The sequence below is a fragment of the Labrus mixtus genome, chromosome 15 (assembly GCF_963584025.1).
Source record: "Labrus mixtus chromosome 15, fLabMix1.1, whole genome shotgun sequence".
Classification (NCBI taxonomy): domain Eukaryota; kingdom Metazoa; phylum Chordata; class Actinopteri; order Labriformes; family Labridae; genus Labrus; species Labrus mixtus.
In genome coordinates, this window is record NC_083626.1 from 24,603,492 (window position 1) to 24,621,061 (window position 17,570).

Genomic DNA, 17,570 nt, shown 5'->3' on the forward strand with positions numbered 1-17,570 from the left:
CCAGTGGCTTCAATGTTAGTCTCTTAAAGGTGAAACACAACAAATTCATATCCATATGAACCACATCCAACATTTTTCTCTTTTTAGTCATTCAGCTTGTGTTGTAGTACTCGAAATCGAGACCACTTTTGGAAGGTTTCGGTCTCGTCTCGTGAGAATTTTTTTTTTACTCGGTCTTGTCTAGATCCTAGGACCGGGCAAACTCCTCATTTTAAAATAAGACCAGTCAAGACCACCACTGACAGGATATCTTTCCAAGTCATTTCTGTGATCAGAAGGAAAACGCTTCTTTCCAAAAAGGATTAAATTAATTTGTACTGTTGTTTGATTTTAATTCCCCGGGTTACGGCCGCAACCTTCCCGGTGTTACGGTCTAAGTGAGTTACACGCCCGCTGCGCACATGATGATGATTTTTCATTGATATTTATGGTCTTGGTCTTGTATCGGTCTCACCCTTTTTAGGTCTTGGTCTTGTCCCTGTCTCGATCCCTAAATGTCTTGGTCTCGTCTCTGTCTTGGAGCGCTCTGGTCTCTGGTATGTCTTGGTCTCGGGTTAGTGTGGTCTTGACTACATGACCACTACATTCTACATTTACTGTCGTGTGTGAACATCTTTGAACACGAGTCGAGGGATAACATATTGTACGCAGAAACTGAAAGTCCGACATTTGAGCCGACACGTTAAGGAACATGTCAAGGAAAGAGCGTTTCCTTCCATGACTCTTATCGTCATTTTGTGCTCTGTTTCTTTCTCATTACTTTTTTAATTATAGAACACAGCAGCTTGTAAATGTGATGATTAAGCGCTTGCATCAACAGGTGTCTATTTTTGGTCCCTAACACACACGCACACACACACACACACACACACACACGCCTGCATGGTGGGGAGTCGGTTGCTTGTCGGCTCTCAGGCACTTTCTTGTTCTCTCTCCTAAAAAGGGAACAGGCTATAAATGTAAGGCAGTAATTAAGGCGGTAGATTTGAGGGGGGGTTTTCTGACATCATTAAGGTTGCAGAAGGGTGACTAAACATCTTCACAAATCAGGGCACATTAAAGAATTTGTCCTCATTATGAGAAATTGGACGTTTGTAAATGAGACAGATTCATATGCCAGGACCAAGGACAGGTTAGATATCTCTCTTGCTCTAATAAAGATGAAATGTCATCAATCATGTTGGAGAAAGCATAGCAGCCGCCTCCATGTCTCCAGATGAGCTATTACAATTCTGAGCCACATTTCTTTTTAAAGAATAATAGTCTACCTTTTGCTAGTTTGGCTTTTTTTCTCTTCCCTCTTTGCTGACATCCTGCTATCCAAACAAAGCAGCAATATAAACCCAAATTTACAAATATTTTTAGTGTTAAAGGAAGGGTTGTTCATTTTTGGAAAACTAGCATGATTTTGAAAGTAGCATTCCCTCAGTGCTCCATCCACACCCACCCGGATTTTAGTCGTTCCTTTTTCCCAGCACATGAATTATTAATTTCTGTCAGGACCTAAAGACAATTTCAACCCAAATCTAAAAAAAAGTGTATCTGGAGAAAATTACCAACCCTGCCTTTAAATCTATTCCATTTTTATTCATGTAGTCCCAAATCACAACAGAAGCTCAGGGAACTTTTCCTATTTAGAGTGTCTAGACTTTATTCATTTTAATTTGATTAAGTCCCAAAATGGCCAAACACACCTCCTCAACTGAAAGTTTCAGCAAAACTATTTTTTGTATATCTCACTATAAGTTCAGGTTACTTTATTTGTACCTGAAGGTAAATTTGGTTGCAGGGAGAGTCACATATACTTAATAAATACCAACAATGGATAAAACATACAAAGTGCAAATGCATGATACTACCATATGTATCATCATTTTTATGGATAGAACAATATGAATAGATAAGTTGTAGCAGAGGGTGTTGTGCAGGTAAGATCCAGGCAGCTGTTGGCCCTCAATCTCAGATCCAGACTCTGCAGCTTTTGAGAGACCTGAGGGTCTCATGTCGGTAACATTTAGCATAAAAAAATATTCTGTTTAACTTCAGTGATACTGGATTTGAGCTGTTGTTTTGATGGAATATGTATTAAGTTATTAAGTCTGCAGTTCAATCATAGGAAAAGTCACACAGCAGCTACTTGGCATCAAGCAGCAGCCTTGTCCACGGGCCAGTCAGTGATGAATTTAATGCGGGATGGTGGGGTTATACTTGGTGGGGCAGCAGGTGTTTTAGAGTTGGAGTGATCAGCTCTGTGATAATACAGTATTAGCTAACATTACAGTCATTAGGTCCTGAATTGATACCTCTGAGAACAAATCAGGGCACCTCAGCTAACTTTGCATTTGCATGCTAACTGGTAACTAAGACATGGGCCGCATCATTTTGTGACTAACTGGGGACATTCTCAGACGGCAGAGCTTCTGCTTCCTCCTCTCATTATGACTCTGATGACTCAAACATACTGATTAAAGGCTGCACTTCATATGCACCAGTTATGTATACATGTGCACAATGGTGCATATGTCAATCAAAGAGTGTCTTAATAAGACATCCATAAAGGTTTATGTTGACTCACATATTTGTGGATGATGTCTCTAAACTTTGATACAATAGAAATGCATTGTTCACTTTTTCAGGGCAATTTCCAAGAGGTTTTAAATAAAGGAAATCACAGTGGGTACGATATTGCAGCTCACAACACTGCCAAATTCCATTTGTTTTTCTCATCAGCAGATTATGTAATTTAAAATCTTAAATCCTTTTGTCACATGGTGGCAACACGACAAGTCCCAGCAGCAGAATCACAGTGCACACGTAGGTCTGATCATCAGTGTTATGACATTAAAGCTCATTTTGCAGCTCCTGACAGTGGTGGGTGGACGGTGTTAATCAAAGCCATTTTCATTCTCGTTCCTGAGCCAACGCTTGCTTTGTCGCTTGGCAATGTCACTGAATTACACGGCCATTCACCCATGCTATACGCACGCAGGCTTGTTTCTACCGCCAGTAAGAAGTAAAGATTTAAAACATGTTTCCTTTTAGAAAGCTTCTGTGCCCAGAGAAGAGGCTCCAGGATAAATCATGCACTGAGGCCGTGTGTGTTTATGGGTGAGAAAGAACGTGTGAGTTTGATGTCACGTCATCTGATTTAGTCAGCAGCTGCCAGCGTATCTCATCGCCAACTTGTGAGAATCTGAATTGAACGCGAGTCAATCCCTAAATCTCACGAAATCCTCCAGAAAAACTTTCATTAAAAAGCTGTGATGGAAATACTACGGGGCTCGGATTCATGCGGTCACGGTCATTTAGCTGTGAGGAATGCTAGAAAATGTTTTTTTTTTTTTTGTGATGATGTTTTCAAACACAAACAGAAACTGGAGACACCCTCGTATGTTGTGGAAATTTGGGAAAACCTCTCTAGGGTTTAGTACTTCACGATCCCCCCCCCCCACCTTCACCATCCTCTCTGTGTGTTTATCCCTGTGCCTCTTTGAACCTGCCAGCCACAGACGCAGGCCCTCATTAATCATTGAGAATGGGCTTCCACTCTCTTGGGTAGTGCCCAGTCTGCACCGCTGACTGCCAGAGCCCGAGGCGGGTGAAGTCCATCTTGTGCTCCAGCCTTGGCATGGGGCTCTGGCCCTGCTTGGCATGGGTGCCCACACTTTTACGAGCCAACCTTGTCAAGCCTGCATTCCTCCACTCACTGCTTGTGCTTGTGTGTACAGCATCCCGATCCACCGTTAGATAACCCTGCCTCTCATAAATAACCTTCCATCAGGTTTACGTGCAAACATCCTCTGTTTTCCCAATGGCTTTTAGAACTCCTGTATCATACTGTCCACAACAACAACCTCACATAAGTGTGATCAGCAATGATGTCTGATGAGCTGGGTTACTTCTTAATCTCTCACGCCTCTGTTTTTCACTCCGGCTCCTCTAGGAGTGGGCAGCAGTTGCAATAGTTCAGCACCTAATGCACCCTCCCTCCGCTGTGACTTCTGGCCTATTGCCCTGTTTCTGTCTAGCTATACGCAACGTTCCCTGAAAACTCCATAAAGTCTATAATAGCGAGGGAAAAAAAAAAAAGACCCTATTATATAATGGTTGCAGGAAATGTGGTCTGACAAAATAGGGGGATGTAAAACGGTCATTTCTTTTCTCCAGGAAAGTCAATGATTGTCAAGGGAAAAAACATGTTTGAGAGAACAAAAATTGGCCTCTTTCAGGCCCCGAAGAAATATCAGCTGTAACATTCAGCCCTTATGAAAGTACCATCGCACTGTCTTTTTTAAAGAATGGGTCCTTTTCTCTTCATCCTGGAATTCTAAAACCTTCATCGGGTTTCTGTTGTTGTACTTCTGAATCAAAGTCGCCAGCGAAACAAGCTAAGCTAACGAGATGTAACTTATTATTTTTACCACCAGGCTTCTTAGTTCGGTAGTTGGCAAGACCTTTGCAGATAATTTGTCTACTAGTTCAAAACCTCATTATTGGGGAAATAAAAACTAAGAAATCTCAACCGTGCTAGAAACTAGCTAGTGGCAGCTAAGCTAGCATCCCCTCCTAACACGCTACATTACTTTACAGGTAAAATGGCTTTAATGAATTTTAGTGTTTTCATTTTCTTAGAGTCGGGAAAACCTGTGAGCAACTTCTTTAAAAGTAAGCTGATCTGTTAATATTTTGAATTAGATCGCTTGAAAACAAAGGCAGCTATTTCTAAATGACCGTGATTTCTAGAACATTACAAGACAGCGTGCCCCTGAAATCTTCCTGACTTACTTATTCACACATGTCCCTCACAGAGTGAAATTGTCCCCTGTCCAACAGGGAGGGGGTAAGGGTGTCAGGAGGCAAGGCCTGACGAAAAATAGATGCTGCAATGATTTTTTTTTAAACATTCCCTGCTGGTCACACTTCGAATTGGCCATTTGCATTCACACATGCAGTTCCCCCCCAAAAAATCAGGAAATTGTCAGGAGTTTTATGCATGTGTGAAAGCAGCTAGGGAATAATGACAAATGACAGTAATGTCACAACTGGAGAAAAAGAAGACCCTGAAACCCTAAAAATGCTGCTTATTTTCATACCAACCCTCGTTGCTATCTTTGAGTTCCCTCAGAGATAGAGAGACAGCTGCTTTCCTTGAATTTTGCCTGTCCATTTTCAGCTGCCTGTCTCTGTCATGAATGATTCATACTACCAGCTTTTTCTCAGCACCGTCCAAAGTGAGGGGTAGAAAATTGGATCTGCCCTAATTCACATACATGCACTCAGTCATGCACACACGCAAATCTAATTCCTGGGAGTTCGAGGCCTAGCCAAGGGAACAAATATATCTCACACTCTGACACTTCAGTCTCAAGCAAACTGTTTTTGTGTGTGTGATATAAACTAACAAACTCTCGGCTGCAGCGTTTGAGTCAACATTGCAGCAAAGACCTGCTTGTAATTCAGAGAAGGATACTGGTAGAGTAACAAATGTAATGGATAAATGATGAGAAGTAATCTTCTACACATAATTTTCCTCTTTTATGCATGGTTAAATATCATCATAATATTAGCCTTCTGAAATGACTCCAAGGGAGTGTCAACCAATGTTTGCAACGTTGATTGTCTCAGATATTGGCTTCCGCAGAGCACTGTGAGTTAATGTCACTCTTGGTTACAGATTAACTGTGGATACATCACGTCCCTGTTGTGAACAGGTCTAGAGGATTAGTCACAGCTGTAAGCATTGCTCCCGAGGTCGATGCTTACTTTAAACCAACTGCAGAAACAGCGTAGGGCCTGGCTCAGACACAGAAGCTTTACTTGCACTGAGGAAGCTAGACACGTCCGAAGAGTTAGGGAGAGGGATGAATAATGGCTGACTGTGATGATAAAGTATGTGGGAATGGAGGGGGGGGAGAGGGGATTTTCCTTGAGCCACTGAAACTCAAAGTTCAGTTCAGTTCACATTTTGTCCCAAGCGAAAAAAAAAAAGGTTTTTGCACTAAGGCTGCATGAAAACAAAACAAAACTTTTTTTTTTAGCTTTGCAAAGAGGGAAGTAATGGTTTATTCAAATTAAGGTGTCTTTATTGCATCTATAATTTAACCATACCTTATTTGTTATTCACCATATTCACATGGGGGCCATTTTCCTGGAGCATATAGCTCAGCATAGACAACTCTAGTGTTGTTTGAATGCATTGCTGCTGTGTGTTTACAACTCGTAGCCTATAAAAGTAAGGAGTTTGTGAAGTTGTTGTCAAGTCACTGCTTCTGTATTGATCAGCAACAGAAAATTCATCAGTTAATAAAAATCCTTCACGACACTGGGCCACATTTCAGCACAAAACAACATACTTTATGACCATACTTAAGTAAAAAAAAATTAGCAACTGTGGCTGTTAGCCAGTTATGCCTTTCCTATGTTGCAGCTCACAGTGGGAGACTATTGTAACACTATCCAACAGTAATGTTAGCTAGAAAGTGATGTCATTTTAACGTTAGCTTTTGTCTAATGAAGTCAATAGCTATAGTTATAGCGAGAAACGCTGCCTGATGTTACTGCTGCTATTTGAAGTGGTGAAATTATAATTGGTTGGATTCCCTAGTTGAATTGCGATACTAGAACAAAGCATTAAATAAGCTGAAAATGGTCATTGTATGAATATGGCATCTAAACATCTAACTAAAGACAAATGTGTAAAATTCATGAATCCAGTCACTGTCTCGATAGAAGAAGTTGTAGCATTTTTGAAACACCAGCTAATCCCGAGGCAACCTCTTAGGAGATTTTACATTCCACAGTATTCAGGCTGTTGAAATGAGTAACTGATCTGTAGTGAATGACTAACCTACCATGGAGAAATCATTCAAATAAGAAGTATATAACTTTGTAGGCCTACTTAACTGTCTGACTTTCTGTCTGTTTGTATTTCTAAGTCTGCGCTTGTGTGTGAAAAGTTTATCAAAAGTTTATCTGTGGAGACTCAGCAGCCAAAGGTCTGTGCATTAATTATTAACTTTCCGAGGGCTTCTGAATCTCTGCTTGCAGTACACATATGGTTGTGTTACATTAAGCAGAGGGAGGCCAGAGCAGATCCATTATTCATGTTGTTGACAGGTTCAAGGGTTCAGGGTTGAAGAGCCAGTCTCCCAGGGGTGGCTATGGGACAGTGGGTGGATAGAAGAGAGCTACTACCAAGCTAACACATTTAGTGTTTAAAGGACCAGGATGGAGTTCTTTTCAGCAACAAAGTCTCCTGGGGATACATTATCTCTGAGTTTATGATGACATGCCAATGACACTGGCAATGTGTTGACCTAACCTGGTGACCTAATGGTGTACGGCTCAGCAGATTCACAAGGGAGCTAATATTCAGGGCACCTTTTGGGATGAAGTCGCGTCCCTGGAATAGGATGATGTTCTAGTGAAAGTGCAGTACGCTGTTTCTTTAGTCTTTCTTCTTTCAGAAGTACTTTTTCTCATATTCTCTTAATAGATGCATATTATTCTACCTATAAGACTGTATGAAACAAGGACTTAGATTCAGTGATGTCACCCATTGATTTGTGTTCACCAAACTGGGAATGCTGAATCCAACTAACTTTTTGGCTCATCCAGACGCAGCCAAAAATGTGGAGTTTGAGTGTGACAAGCCCATGTAGCTCGCCCAGCTCATCAGACAGCTAGCATATTTTAGGTGTTGAAACAACACAAACAAAAATGAAAGCTTAAGGTCAGTAACACTGAAGTTGAATTCACAGCTTTAACCAATGAAGAAATGAGCTGAAGAGGCAAAAACGTGTTCTGGTACCAGGCTGTAAACTTGTTTATTTCTGTGGTAAAATGGGCTGTTATGGGAATTCCTTGGTTTATAGAGCCAGCCTCAAGTGGCCACTCGAGGAACTGCAGTTTTTTGCACTTCTTGCTTAATTTCTCACAATCAGAGGTTGATGCTTGATTGTAGCTCATCTCTAAGGAGGCTTACACGCCTGATCTCTTTGGAGACTTTGGGGGGGAAGCTGTCAATTGAATTCGGATACGGTCCAAACAAGCTCACCGAGGCCACCTGAAAAGTGTTTAAATTGAAATGTGTGCAGTTTGTTCTTTGGTGCCACAGCCCACAGTCTTCTATGATATAGTTTAAGCATCACTTTAAAGGCTTAACTGCTATAAAAACCCATCTGCAATCTGATTAAGCAGCACATAAAGCCTATTATGTAAGACTGCTTGGAAGCAATGGTAACATGAATTCACAACACTCTGAGGTGTTCCTGGTGCATGAGAGTGAAAATAAGTTAGAAACAAGGTGTTGTTTTGTTTGTCTTCTTTTTTGTATGTTCTCCTCATTAAAATGTTACTGTCCTCCCATTATATTATAGCAAAACTCTTCCTACCTGTTCCTCATTACGTGCAACATGGGCTTGAGTTGCAGTCGCTGCCAATTATGCTCATAATCAATTTTCCTTGGCGAGCTCTTTGTAAGAACATCAATAAACACATCACATAACGAAGAAGTTAATAGCTGCATGACCTTGTTGTGGTACTGATACAGGATGGAAGTTGTTAAAACTGTCAAAAACAAATGAGTGCTTTGGTGGTTAACATGTCATCATGTTTATGTCTCTTGTTTTGTTCGTAAGAAGTCATTTGAACAAGAAAAACACCACAACTTTGTGGAGGACACCATGTTTATGATTTTTTTCTCCCTCGGTAGAGACCACATGAACCAAACTTTGGGTGTAGAAAAGAACTAAAATCCCAGCACAAAACCAACAGGGAAAACAAGAAACTCACAACATGAACAAGTGGGATTGATTAACATGAGAAGTGGTGGAGTTTGTGTCTTTAGGTATTGTTTGAAATGTTTGGAGACAGATGTCAATGTGAGATGCATCACTGAGTCATAGTTTTGGTACAGTAGTTCAGGACTTTTTTCTGAACTTCTGCCTTTGATTAAACAAAATCACTTCTCAGAAAATCAGTCTTAGGATTTCTCGACACAGCGGATTATATAAGAACACTGCTGTCCCTCAACAAGTAATTATCCAAATGAGGAAATATTGTATTTTTGACAAAATGAAGTAAGGCAAAAACTACAACCTAACCAAACATATAAAGACAATTTTCTCTATGAAAAGCTCTTGACAATCTGTACCTGACTGATTTTGGATGGTAGATGTTCAGATGGTTGCTAAAATGGCCATGCACCCTGGTTCGTCAACACACGTAGACTGCGTTCACCATGCGCAGCTGAAGTGCAGAGACACCATGAATTCACTCTGTAATTTTACAGATTCACTCGCAACAGCGCAGGATAAGATAATAAGATATATGTGATATAAAACCATTTAAAACACATCAACAAACACACATATGGTCATTGTTCTGAACCGTCAAAACAGACTGTTTTATTCTGAAAATAAACCGGATGTTTTAATGTTGTTTGGGTGTCTGACTTCCTGTCCAGCTCAGTCTTTTCAGTGGTAGATTGATGCGCTACTCTCCGGCATCCAGCAAGAATAGAAGCCTTGCGTATCTGCTGCAGAGGGCTCTGGAAGGCTGGAGCTGAGATGGAGCGGAGACGTTGGCAGCGAAGCCAGTGGAAGCACACACATTGGAAAAAGTAAAAACCTATCAGCGGAGACGGACCGAACACGCATTTGGTGGAATTTAGGGGTGATAGAGAGAGGATCCGATGGTTTTCCAATAATGTGGGGGCATTCTGCTGGCACGGTTTGGGCTCAATTGTCCCATTGTCCCATTAGGTAAGAGGGTACCTTTTGGAAGAGTCACTACAAATCAACTTGATCACCCTTATCTCATCAACCCATCAATCAATCTGGTGCCAATTCATAACAAATGTTATCTCAAGACACTTTACAAAAGAGCAGGTCTCGACCTTACTCTTTGTTATATTATTAACTGATGATGAAATACTTCTATTCTGATGGAATTTGTCATTCCAGGATGAAAAAAGTGTTCATCATTGGGTACAAGAGGTCCCTGAATGGTTCAACTGACATAAAAAGGCTTTTAATCATATGCTTTAGCCTTCACAGTCACCAGAGCTTGAACACCATCGGGAGACTTTGGAATTATGTGTTGGACATCACTCTCCTTTATCCTCAGAAAAAAAAGATGTACTGTCTTTTGGAAATATTGAGTGACATCCTTTCAGTAGAGACTTACAGAATCAATGCCAAGGCGCATAAACTGTTCTGGTAGCCCAACACCTGGCAAAGGAAGTTGGTGTTTGTTAATCCCTTAGTTTGTAGCCCATCAGTCAGGCATAGCACTGGGATTTAAATATTGGAAATGGAATTGGATGGGCCTGTTGGATGTTGGATGGGCCTGTGTCATACAAGAGGTAAGAATGATTGCCTTTTTGTTGGAGTTTTCCCACTAGTAGACTCCCTTAAAGAGAAATGACTGATACAATGAAACACTGCTAAAAGAAACGTGTGCATCTGTTTAATTATGATCCTTTCAATTTCATTTGTATCATGTTGGTAATTCAAAAAGCCAAGAAAACGTATTATTCACCCATCAACAGTTGTATATTTTGTAAGTGGCATTAGCTGCCTCTCTTGGCCATGACACTCTTGAAAATTAGATTCCAATCTCAATGAGGTTCTCCGGGTTAAATACATAAAAAAATGCTGGTATTACTTAGAAAAGCAAAATGACGGCATCCTTAAAAGCTTTTACCAGTGGATTGTGCAGACCACTTCATTTATGGCCTGTACATTGATAAGCTCAACTCTTTCAACTCGTTCTTTGTCCTTCTTAAAAATGTATTTTTTTGCATGTCCCCACCTGGAGTATAGTAGAGTTGTATATGTGTTGTGTGTTGACGTACCATCATATGTGCCACTCTCCAGCAGAAGTCCACTTTCATCCAGCTCACGGAACTCAGCCACACTGATGAAGTTGTAGTCCACTCCGGGAACTTCCCCCTCTCTGGGCTGTCGAGTGGTACCTGCCAACAGAAACGCGGTGTTAAAACAGAGGGAACTAAGAAATAAGTGGAACGTACCATTCACTCACAGTGGGGAGGAGGAAGGAAACTAGAAGTGACACTGTACCCAGCATGCCCAGAGGGATGTGATTCAAGTCCAAATACAGCACTCAGGGCTGCGTCTGTGTCTACATCATGAATATGCAACAGAGTTGGAACCACAAAGATAGAAATCATTATTAAAATATGAATAAGAGAATAAAAAAAACATCCTCCACACAGCAGAACAGCTGTCACAATGCAGAGGAAGCGTAACTGATGATAATGATAATGAGCAGAATTTTAATTGCACACTTTAACTTTGACTTCTGTGTAAAACGGCACCTTAATTCCCTTAAGGAGGACATCAAACACTATATTAATGCAATAAATAGGTGCGGAAAATTCAAGAGGAACACTTTATGGAGGTGTGAAGGTACACGGATGGATTGGAGCTATCTTAACCGTTGAACTCGGAATATCTGTTGTATAATTAGACTACTTTTACGTCATCCACCACGTACTCACAAAGCAGTTTCTCCTCAGAATCACACACAAACCTCAGTTTTCAGGGCAATTTAACAAAATATAATCATTTTGATTTGCCATAAAATGTATTTCCCACCTGCCAGTCAATGCTGCTAATAAAAGAATGCCTGTGTCATATAACTTGTGATAGGATAGGTCATGTTTCAGAAGCTTTTTTTTTTTCTTTTACAGTTTTGTGGCTGACTGTGGCTTTCCCCTGTGATAGGAATGTAAATTTAGATGTGTTTTTGTGTGATTAAAGAGCCGTTTCTATTCAGCTGTTCAGGTCGACCATGAAGAATTATAATTATTTCAATCGATGGCCCACGACTAAAAACATGACTGCTACAATTTCAACACTCAAGGTTATGTTGTAAGTTAAATGACTAATGTTGTAGCTCTTTATGTTTCTTCCTGTTCCACGTCTACTCTGCTAATCCGCTGAAGAACTCTGCAGGAAACCCCACACGTCAGCAGAGCTGTCAATCATGACACATCCGCTCCTTTTCACATTAAATAGTTCATTCAAACCAAATTCTCAGAACATTGAACACAGCTATCACGACAGAATCCAGGTTGGAGAAAAAAAATATTTAATGTGTAATTTATAGTTTGACCCGTGCCCCAGCTGTTAACATGGAGGAGGCGGGGTCTAGCCAGCCAGTAGGCGGGGCTCTAAATCTTTTGACTTCTCTTCCACCGAGCTGTTGCGTCGTCCATCTTTTTCTACAGCTGACTCTACAGTATGGTTAAGACCAGTTGCTCTACTGAAATAAATCTTGCAGCGGCAGTTGCATTTTGTGCGCACTTTCTTTCTTGTGTTTTTTTTTTTTTTTCTCGTCCTTTAAATATTTACTTTTGATTTTAACCTGAAATGAACAACATCAATAAGTGGAGCTCTACGCCGCATTCCATTTCCAGCAAAGTTCCAGTCATTAAATTATAATTCCCCATAACTGCTGCATCTGCTTAAAGAAAGTGTCATGTTTTGCCTCGTTGATGCTCTCGTCTTCGAAAACAGTGTTATGAAAACGATTTCACGCTCCCTAACACGCCGACTCTGTTCAACATCATCGTCGATGTAATCAGGGCTTTCCGGTACCTCAGCTGAACTTTTCTGCCGAGCTGCAAGTCTTGCGGGGATTTTTAACTCATACGGGAACCAATCCCCATTCTTCATTTTATTTCCACCCTGACTGCAACGTGAGCAATAACACATCTGAAACAGCTTAGCCTGTTGACAATCTTTTATTGTGTCAACCGGGGCAATCAGTGGAGAAAAGCAAGGCCACAAAGGGAGGAAATATGAGCTTGTTTTTAGGAGATGGATGAGGGAAATGTTGTTATATGTACTTTCACCTTTCCTTCAGCCAGCTTGTATGAAGCTCAAATAAACTGGATTAGTTTAACCCACTATGAGTGTCCTTGTAATTATAATAGTATCATCTTCTGTCACATGTGTTGCTGAAACATAGTTTGATCAGACAATAGGGAAACAGCTCACAAAGGGAAGAGAAAAATCAAAGACTGTGGTTGATATCTGACGTCTTCTTGATGGGTGAATTCAAAAAGCAAATCTCCTCAGTTTCCACACCTGGACAGCTGTGAGGGAGGATTACAGTAAAAAGGAACTACTAAGACTGTTGAAACTGGAAATCTAACTTCAATCTCCAAAGGAGCACTGGGATAAGGAGCTTTGAAGAAAAGACAAGAGGAAATTTTGCTGCCATTTCTCAGCGGAAAAGAGAGCACAGTTTATACTTCCTTATTGTGTGTGGTTCCTCACAAGTCGCTCTTTGAAGGGATGAAACAACCACAGGGAAACAATACAGGACAAAAGTGTCCAACAAAAGTAAATGGAAGGCACGAAGAAAGAACTAGTTGGTCTGCAGGGGCTAACAGGGCTTTATAACATAATCCAGTTCTCTCAGGTTGAACACCCACTCAGTGTGCCACCAAAGGCTAAGTTACAAGCATTCACCAAAAGGCTCAGAGATGCTTTTTACAGCTGAGCAACAGAAAGTAAAAATAAAGGGGACAAAAAGTTAAATTGTACCGAGATACACCAGATCGAACAGTGCTAACTTTAAATTTCTTCAGGAACAAGTCGTGCTGTTGGATATTGGCTCTGATGTCCAAGGAATCAGCAATAAATCAGAAATCTCATTTCCATTAGTCAAGCACAATATAAACCAACTATTAAAATAAATGCATACCACAAAAAAGACATTTAATCCATACTGTAATTCTGAAGCTGGTTTGACAATAATAAGCCTGTAATGGAAAAATTACCAGACTGATGTTGTTTATATCTCAATTACTGAACCTCATTCAGACATATTAGCTGGTATGAAAATAAGAACTCCCTATAACACGTATGGATGAGTTTGTTTTTCACATTGTTTTTATCCTTTATATTCACTTTATAGAGTCCTGCACACTGTGCTCTTTTTAATTTGAGAAAATGCTGTCTCAACCTAACTTTTGGTCATTCTAGAGAAAGGCACAGAGGTGGAACTGAGGTGAACTTGATCCTTTCAGACCTGCTTACAGCCACACACCCTTAATTATGAATTCATAAAATGAAATGAAGGAGTTATGAAATACAGTGTGTGTCTATAAGAACATAACTAGTCACACCAAAATAGCTTTTTGTACCAAACATGTTTCTTTCTGTTGTCAAAATGGGCATTTTAACAATGGGTGTGTGTAGGTTTTGGAGCCAGCCTCAAGTGGACACTCAAGGAACTGAAGTTTGCTGTATACTGTCATTGGCTTCATTTTTCAATGTCGAAAGTTTCCACTTGATACCAATCAACAGGAGCCACCCAACACAAGGTGACACTTTCCCGTTTCCCATGTCGACAGACTTTTGAAGAAAACAGCATTTTCTTGATAGGCACATGGTCAGTTGCCGCACACCTAAGTTATTTTGTAAGCTGAAAGTTCCAACCAAAGAAATTATGGTGAATGGTGTATTGCTTCCATTCATTTCTTCAAGATCTTAGTTATGTGTTCAGAAATTTACAAATAAAAACTCATAAATATAATGAATGATGCTGGCTAATAATTTTGTCTTCTGAGCTATTGTATCACAATGAGAATGATTTCTGGCATGACGCAGTAAAATGGTGAAGTAATATCAGGAATAGCAACATGTGGTATGGGGCAATGAGAAAAAGCTGGCACATGCACAGTTGCTACTTTTGACCCTGTAACTGTTTCATTAATTTCCAGAGGATTACTGGCCTGCATTTATAATTTATGGGTCACTGTGAGTAACAGCTATTCTTTATTAGATAGGCTACATAAGTAAAAAACCCTTTGATATTTGTGGGATTTTTAACTCTCTATATTAAGATAGAGATTAAATGATGAGCTTCATCTGTGCAAATCTGGACTTTGTCTTTTGTCTCTAAGGCTTTAAAGCTTAAAAGGAACCCCTCTTACTATATATCCTCAAAAGATAAAAATGTACAGGTTGAAAACCTTGGGCAATTCCTTTCTTTTACATCTATTCTTGTTTTTTTTAATCTGCGCAATAACACCAGTGGAGCTGATTTCCATGCCATGCCGGATATTAATGCCCAGGGTTTAATAAAAAAAGACAGAGGTGGTTGGCAGTGGAGTTGGGGGTAAGGATTTAGCCAAGCTTCAAAGATTTCGTGGTGACCTGGAACCGTAGGACTGTCTTGATCCCCTGTCATTTTTTGTGGGAGTCAATCGTGACACTTAATGAAGCCTCACTGGGTGAAATAGAAGAAGGAAGTCATGCCTCTCTCCCTCGGAGATGCCATTCAGCAGCTGTAATGAGCACAGGCGTCATGCTGTTGTGGCTTTTTAGGCTCCTCGCATGGTCACTGCGGCTCAGTGCACTGTGATGAGCCACTGGCATGGGCTGGCATGAGCCAAGTGGACAAGAAACATATGCTACACTACTGAAGCCAGACTGTAATGACTAGCAACGGATATGAGTGGCATGAGTTTTTATATCTTCAATGTTGACTCATGTGCTCAGAAATGGGTAAAACTGGAGAGTGATGCACATTGTCTATTTATAGCTACACCATTCTTAATAAAACAAGAGGATTTTGAGCACTGTTACAATGTATTATACATACTGTGACAATCTTCGTCACCATACCCTTATAAGGCATAAGTACCTCAGGGAACCCTTCTTGGCCCACTAATATTCATCCATCCATCCATCCATACAATTTACTGATGTAAATTGTATGGATGGATGGATCATGTTCTTATAATGCCCGTTTCTGGTCTTCTGACCACTCAAAGCGCTTTTACAGTACATGTAGCATTCAGCAATTCACACACACACATTGCTACAATAATGGCAGTGGGTGCTTTACGAAGTGCCCATCAGTATTTACTCGTCCCATTACACTTTGCTTGCTAGGCTAGTCGAAGGCAGCTTGGGGTTCAGTATATTGCCCAAGGGCACTTCAACATGTGGGCTGCAGTAGCTGGGATCGAGCTGCTAATATTCCTATTGAAAGTCGACTCTTCCACTGTGTCACAGCCGACCCTATGCCCATGTCTAATATCTGAAAACGTCAAATGTTAATGTATCTTTATTTGTATAACCCCAATTCATAACAAATGTTATCTCAAGACACTTTACAAAAGAGCAGGTAAAATACTTTGTTATATTATTTACAAAGACTCAGCATTAATCCATAATGAGCACAGCACTTTACACACATTTAGCAAAGTTATAATGGCAAAGAAAAACTGCCTTTTATTCAGCAGAAACCTCGAGCAGAACCAGACTCATGATCAGCCATCTGCTGAAACTGTGTTGGGATTGGAAAGTGGGAAAGAGGGAGACGCAGAAAGGAAGAGAACGATAAAGATTGTATGATAAATCTGTGGGCAGATTCATAAGACACTACAAAAATGTGATCATCTCCAATTAATCAATACAACTTTTTAAAGTATGTCTTTAAAGTGACTTTCCCTCCATGCAAAATGTAAGAAATTAGAGCTTTTGAATGCTTCTGTGAAATATACCAAACAATGTCTGGAGTAGTGATGAATAAATAAATTTTTCCAACTCAGCTGTGCAGCCCAGAGAATTGCAGCTGCTCTTGCATTTACGCTTGTCGGCCTTGTTATTCATTTTAGAACCACTCGGGTATAAAATCAAAATGTTCTGTCCTTGTTATTTATTCTTCTATTTTAGAAGGAGCAGTCGAGCGGACTCTTAACTTTGTGATGAAAAGTAATGAGAGGAATAGAGGAAAAAGTAAGTAGTTTCTATTTCACACCTTAATTGTGAGATAAACATGGTCTGACTATGATTGAAACTGAGACTAAATGTCTCTTAATAAGTCAAATATATTACGTTTCAAAACTCGTTTTCTTCAATCACCAAGATGGGGGGAAAGTGTATCATATATCTCGATTCCACAGTTAATTTTCTGCAAAACCACATCCCATGGCAGATTATTTAAATCAAAATCTATTCAGATTTTCCTTAATATCAGTCACATTACACCACAGACTGGGTGCTTCAATCACTTTTACAAAACAAATGAGATTCAGGAAAGAAAAATAAGTAGGATGGTGCAAGTAGCGCTGCAGATGAGAACAGACCAGACTCCATCTGGAGGGATCAGAGAGGCAACAAGAAAAGGCCAGACACAATGAGAACAGTGTCTGGGGTTTGCCCCGGGCTGCAGAAGCTATACTTACAGGGAATGGTGCGCAGGTAGAGGTTGTCCCTGATCACCTGCTGGAGCTTGTGGTCCAGGGAACCCTTCTGAAACTGCAGGCTGAGGTAGTGACGCAAATCAGTATTCAACACCTTACCTGGAGTAGAGGAGAGAGATATCTGGGTCAGTGTACAATAAAACCACGTAGGAGGGTGCGCATGCTGCTCATATAGGAAAACAAAACAATAACACTTGGATGATTCCATTTTGGAAGAATCAAAAAGGACAATTTAAATGTATAACAAGTTAAAGCAGAAAACAACACATTCCACAAGCCTCAAAACAAAAAAGGGTTCCATCTGGACAGCAATGGC

At 40.3% G+C, this 17,570-nt stretch overlaps 1 protein-coding gene across 4 annotated transcripts in view; it reads right to left on the minus strand.

The window, feature by feature from the left end:
• The window catches only part of magi3a (membrane associated guanylate kinase, WW and PDZ domain containing 3a), a 136,372-nt gene that overhangs the window by 39,066 nt on the left and 79,736 nt on the right, over nt 1-17,570 (minus strand). For all 4 annotated transcript variants that reach the window (XM_061057957.1, XM_061057956.1, XM_061057960.1 and 1 more), the window contains exons 2-3: nt 17,237-17,353; nt 10,859-10,978 (exon numbers count right to left, since the gene is read on the minus strand). In XM_061057957.1, the coding sequence (XP_060913940.1) occupies nt 10,859-10,978; nt 17,237-17,353 (237 nt within the window). The remainder of the gene's footprint in view (nt 1-10,858; nt 10,979-17,236; nt 17,354-17,570) is intronic.